The sequence below is a fragment of the Emiliania huxleyi genome, assembly GCF_000372725.1.
Source record: "Emiliania huxleyi CCMP1516 unplaced genomic scaffold EMIHUscaffold_527, whole genome shotgun sequence".
In the NCBI taxonomy this organism is placed as follows: domain Eukaryota; phylum Haptophyta; order Isochrysidales; family Noelaerhabdaceae; genus Emiliania; species Emiliania huxleyi.
In genome coordinates, this window is record NW_005198038.1 from 5,827 (window position 1) to 10,675 (window position 4,849).

The 4,849-nt window shown below is 66.1% G+C and overlaps 3 protein-coding genes across 3 annotated transcripts in view; 1 reads left to right on the forward strand and 2 right to left on the reverse strand.

Moving 5' to 3' along the window:
- Positions 1 to 356: 356 nt before the first annotated feature.
- EMIHUDRAFT_371037 (hypothetical protein) lies at positions 357 to 1,291 on the reverse strand (the record flags this gene model as incomplete). Its single annotated transcript, XM_005766017.1, has 3 exons — positions 1,256 to 1,291; positions 1,060 to 1,173; positions 357 to 593 (listed from the first exon to the last, which is right to left on the reverse strand). The coding sequence occupies exons 2-3, from the start codon at positions 1,171 to 1,173 to the stop codon at positions 357 to 359; spliced, it is 351 nt and encodes a 116-aa protein (XP_005766074.1). The 5' UTR covers positions 1,256 to 1,291.
- A 294-nt stretch (positions 1,292 to 1,585) lies between these two features.
- Positions 1,586 to 2,470, forward strand: EMIHUDRAFT_119779 (hypothetical protein; the record flags this gene model as incomplete). The annotated part of the gene is made up of 1 exon (XM_005766018.1): positions 1,586 to 2,470. One exon carries the CDS (start codon positions 1,586 to 1,588, stop codon positions 2,468 to 2,470), a length of 885 nt encoding a protein of 294 aa, XP_005766075.1.
- A 1,514-nt stretch (positions 2,471 to 3,984) lies between these two features.
- The window catches only part of EMIHUDRAFT_459523 (hypothetical protein), a 6,272-nt gene continuing 5,407 nt past the window's right edge, over positions 3,985 to 4,849 (reverse strand). The window contains exon 9 of the mRNA XM_005766019.1: positions 3,985 to 4,469. Coding sequence (XP_005766076.1) covers positions 4,071 to 4,469 — 399 coding nt within the window. The 3' untranslated portion in view covers positions 3,985 to 4,070. The remainder of the gene's footprint in view (positions 4,470 to 4,849) is intronic.

The window sequence follows — 4,849 nt, forward strand, 5'->3', positions numbered from 1 at the left end:
ACGCGCACGGCCTGGCCTCTACCGCCACTTTCGGCGGCGCAATTTGCGCCTTCATCGCTCTCTGGATCGTCCTGGCACCCATCGGACTCCTCCCGACGGTCGGCGGCGCCCACTCCGTGCACTTTGAGTCAGACTCGCTCTTCGGCAGGCACGCTCTTCGGCGAAAAGTCGCCGCCGGCTGTCCACGCCGAGCCAGCCAGTTGCCGGCTCGCACGGCAGCCTCTTCCTCTCGACCAGCCTCAACTTCGACACGGTCATCATTTTGTCGCTGCGTGCTCGTGGCGAGCCGGGCGGCGGTCAAAGTTTGCCCAGACGAGCGCCAGGCGATAGTCCCGTCTCTGTTCGCCCTGTGCATGTCAGGCCAGGCTGCAGCGGGGCACGACCATCGTGCTGCCCTGTTGCAGCCTGACGTTTCCCACTGTGCACAGCCGCCAGAGCACCACCACCGCCCGGCATCGTGTCACGGCGAGCTCCTTCTGCACCCGTTCGCGAGGCTCTTGCGCTGGCACACTTCGGCCTTCCGCTGCTCGCGTTCGGCGAGCTCTTCTCCGCACTCCTGCCACGGTGCCGTCGCCACACACCTTCTGGCCGGCCTGAGCCACGCGGACTCGACCTCTCTCTCTCTCTCTGGTGCACGCCACGGGCCGCGGAGGCAGCGTTGCTGGCACAGTCGAGCTGGAGCATCCGCTTCTTGATGCTTCTGCGGTCAAGCTTGACCTTATGTGACATGATATGCCACAAGAATGCATGCTCTCACCCCTCAAAGTGTCGAATTTTTGTTTAGTACTGGTGACCCGACACCGGTGGCCCGATAGTACCGTGCCGATAGTACCGTGTGTGCCTTTCTTCAAACGAACGCACTTTTCGAGGTTCGACAATCGCTAAGATGCTTATGGGGCACCGCTGCGACTCCCTTGGAGATGCCTGAGGCCACCCCAACCAGTCCCCAGGCGAAGCCTTACGTGGACGAATTCAAACCCTTTTCCTGGCTCACAAGCTAAAGATGTTCACGGGCCCCCACACGGAGCTCGGAGGTCTCCGCGTACTCTTTAGCTGTACTAGCACGCCACGGGCCGCGACGGCTGCTGGCAGCCGGCCGGCGTTGCCGGCACAGTCGAGCTGGAGTATCCGCTTCTTGATGCTTCTGCGGTCAAGCTTGACCTTATGTGACATGATATGCCACAATACTGCATGCTCTCACCCCTCAAAGTGTCGAATTTTTGTTTAGTACTGGTGACCCGACACCACGTGACACCGGTGGCCCGATAGTACCGCGTGTGCCTTTCTTCAAACGAACAGGCTTCGAGGTTCGACAATCGCTAAAAGCTGCTTTTGGGGCACCGCTGCGACTCCATTGGGGATGCCTGAGGCCACCCCAAGCACTCCCCAAGCCTTACGTGGACGAATTCAACCCTACTTTTTGTTCGTCTACCCACATTAGCAACTTCGTGCTCATGTCAACGCCACGCCAGCGCTAGCCCATTCAACCCCGCCCCCATTGGGGGCGGGGCCCTTCAAGGGCCTAACTCTAGTCCAAAATGTGAAAAAGTGAGGCGTGGTCTCTACCTACCCGGTACTCGCCAGGATGATTGCATCGCTTGCGCTCGTGCTCTCCGCCTACCTCTCGCCACCCGAGTGCGTCGGCCGCCGCGCACTCGTCTTTGGTGCTGGTGCTGCGTCCCTCGTTGTGCCCACGCGTCCACTCGCGGCGCTCGCAGCCGACTACGCGGAGCTGCAGACCCGGCTGGACACGCCTCTAGTTGCGCAGGCCAGCATGGCGCCGGCGCTCGGGAAGGTCGAGCCAAAGGTGCCCGGCTGGCTGAGCGGCCGCTGGCAGTGCGAGCAGACGCTGCGTCGCTACTCGACGCCGCAGGGCGTGCAGTACATCGGCGCCGCCGGCCGGCCCGTCTCGGAGGCGGAGGCGTCCGCCGCGCAGACGCGATCGCAGATTGGCAGGCCCGTCACGCTCGAGCTGCGCTGGCGGCCAGCCCCTGGCGGCGGTGCGGTCGAGGACCGCCCGTTCAACGCGCGCAGCCGGCTGGATGCCTTTGCCGGCCGGGCGGTGGTGCGGTCGGCGCTGACTTGCGACGAGGCCGGCGTCGACGCGCCCGGCCTCTCCTGCACCTACGTCGAGTTTTCCGGCCCGATCGTCCAAAAGCAGTTTGTCAACTCGGTGCGCGTCGCCGCCGCGCCCGACGCGGCGGACGGCGCCTTTGTATCCTCCGACATCATGCGGACCATCCTCGCGCGGCGCAAGGTAGCGGGCGACACGCGCAACTTTCCTCCTCTGACCGTCGACTCCGAGGTGCTCCTCAGCCTCTCCTCCACGTCGCCCGACACGGCGAGCGGCCGGTTGAGGCTCGTCGAGTACCTCAACGCGAACGACCCGCTCTACTTCGCGGCGGGGGGCAAATCGGTCTCCATCTCGGACTATTCGCTCGCACTCACGCGCCTGCCGCCCGAGCAGTAAGCAATGTGACGACGGGCTGTCGCGTAGCGTACAAAGGATGTGCAGAAAACAGTAGAGCCACCGAGCAGAAAGGAAAGAAACACGTGTTGGAATTTGGGCTGCTTACCGGACATCCGAGGTCTTGCGGGATAGACACGGAAGCGGCGCAGCGATTGACCCCAAATCCTCTGCGGCGAGCGAGGGCCGAGCGCTGGGGGCGAAGGCTGGGGGCGGGGGCCGGCTCGGCCGAGCCAGACACGCCGCCGCCGGAGCCCGCCGTCCTGCCTCTCACGCAGACCTCCTCGCTCCGCGCCCCGTACGTCCCTCCGGCGGGATCGGCGGCGGCGCCTGGTGCTGCGGGGGCCTCGTTGGACGTCACGTCCGCCGCTGGCCCCTCTGGCCTCCCGGGGATGGTCGAGCATGCTGGCCCCTCTGGCCTCTCCCAAGAGTTGAGCCTAGAATTACCGGCGGTGAGTCCGGAGCCGTCCTTCGACAGCGGGGGCGCAAACACGGAGGGGCTCCTCAGCGCCAAGCCCACCTGGTGGCGCAGGCGGTGGATGACCCTCGCCCTCATCGTCGGCGTGTGCGTCCTCGTCCTGTCGGTCGTGGGCGGCGTGCTGATTCCGCTGAAGGTTCTCTCGCCGTCGCCCCCTTCCGAGCGGCAGCCCGCCCGGTCGACCCCTCCGCCTTCCGGGCCGTTTGTCAAGAGTCCAGCTGCTCCGTCTTTGCCTCCATCCCCGCCGCTGCCTCCCCAAGACCCGCCGATGCCCCCTGCGGCTCCGCCCCCGCCGCCCCTGCCCGACAAGGCCAACCTCGACTCCCCCTCCCCGCCCCCCCCCTCGCCCCCGCCCTCCCCGCCGCCGCCGCCGGCCTCGCCGTCGCCTCCGCCACTACCGCCGTCCGACACATGGGAGTGCTCGGCAGGGACAGGAATGTCGTCGCTTCACTGAGTACGACTATACTTAGGCAGGTTTTTTCCAGTGGACTACTTAGGCAGGGGCGCCCCCGCTACCAGGTGGTTCTACTTTGGCGGCGACAAGAAAGATCCGGACATACCCGGCGGCCGCTTCTCGTATGCAGAAGGAGAGGGCATCGCGCTACTCGGCAGGGTCACGGTGCCCGTCGAGATCACGCCGCTGGGCAAGTGGACGTACCGGTACGCCGGCGACGCAAATGGGGTTGAGCTGTACCGCGCATCGCTTTGATTCGCCGCCGCCGTAAGGAGACCCTCTGGCATCAGTGGGTGTCTGGCACGAGGAGCCCTTCTAGTATGCGCCAGACGCGGGCGTCGCAATCCTCGCCAGTGTCCAGAATCCCGTCGCGATCCGGCCGAGCAAGGGACGTTCGCCGCCACGCCACCGACTCGCCTGCTCGCCTGCCGGAACCGAGCTGTAGCCTGTACCGCGGGGGGAGGCTGAGAGAGGCCCTTGGAACCCCCTCTGTATGTACGAGTCGCGCGCTTCGGGTTCGGCGCGCGAGAGTCTCAGTCTGCATGTCGGTGTGTGCGGAGTGTGCGCTGTTTAGTGTGCGGCGCATGCAAGACTCATGGTATTTTCTTCTTGGCCACGATCATGATACGCGCAACGCGGACCCTCAGAGCTCCGTTCGTGCAACTGCAGGATCAGGCGGTGAAGTAGGGAGAGGCCCTCGTTGCTCGCCGCCGCGGAGTGGCGCACGCGCTCGCCGCCGCCTCTTTGCGGCGAGCGGGGCATGACGCTGCTGGGGACCCTGCGCCGTTGCCGCCCGCCGCGAAGTACGGCGACTCCACCTTGGCGGAGGGCGTCGTGTCGGCCGCCTCCTCGGCGCGCGCCGTGCGAGCCTCACGCCTCGCGAGTCGCCGCCCGCGCGCCTCGCGCCTCGTCTTTTCGGCGTGGCAGGCGACGCAGAGGACCTGCATGTTGTCGACGGTGCACTCGCCGCCGCCGTCGGCCACCGCCGTCTTGTGGTCGGCGTGCCACAGCAGGCCCTCGAGGTGGGGCGCCGCGAGCAGCCTCGCCGCCAGCCGTGGCTCAGCGGCCACCTTGGGGGGGGGGGGGGGGGGACTGAAAGGAAGGTGTTGGGGAGGGGGGGGGGGGGCTTTAAGGGAGGGTCAAAAAAACCCCCTGAAGGGAAAGGGGTGGTTTTGGGTTTGGGAGGGGGGCCTGGGGCCCCTGGGAATGGGAGGCGGGAAAACGGTGTGTGTTTGGGGGGGGTCAAGCTCACGGGGGGGGCAAGCCCTTCAAAAAAGGGGGGGCGGGGGGGCCCCGGAGGAGCCTCCCAAAATGTTTGCCCCACCGGGGGGGGGTCAAGGTTGCACTTAGGGCACCTCGCCCCCTCCAAATCGCGCAATTGCCGGGGAAACGGGCCCCCATGCCCCCGGCCAAAAAAAGCGCCGGGGAACGCCCCCTTTAAAAAAAATTC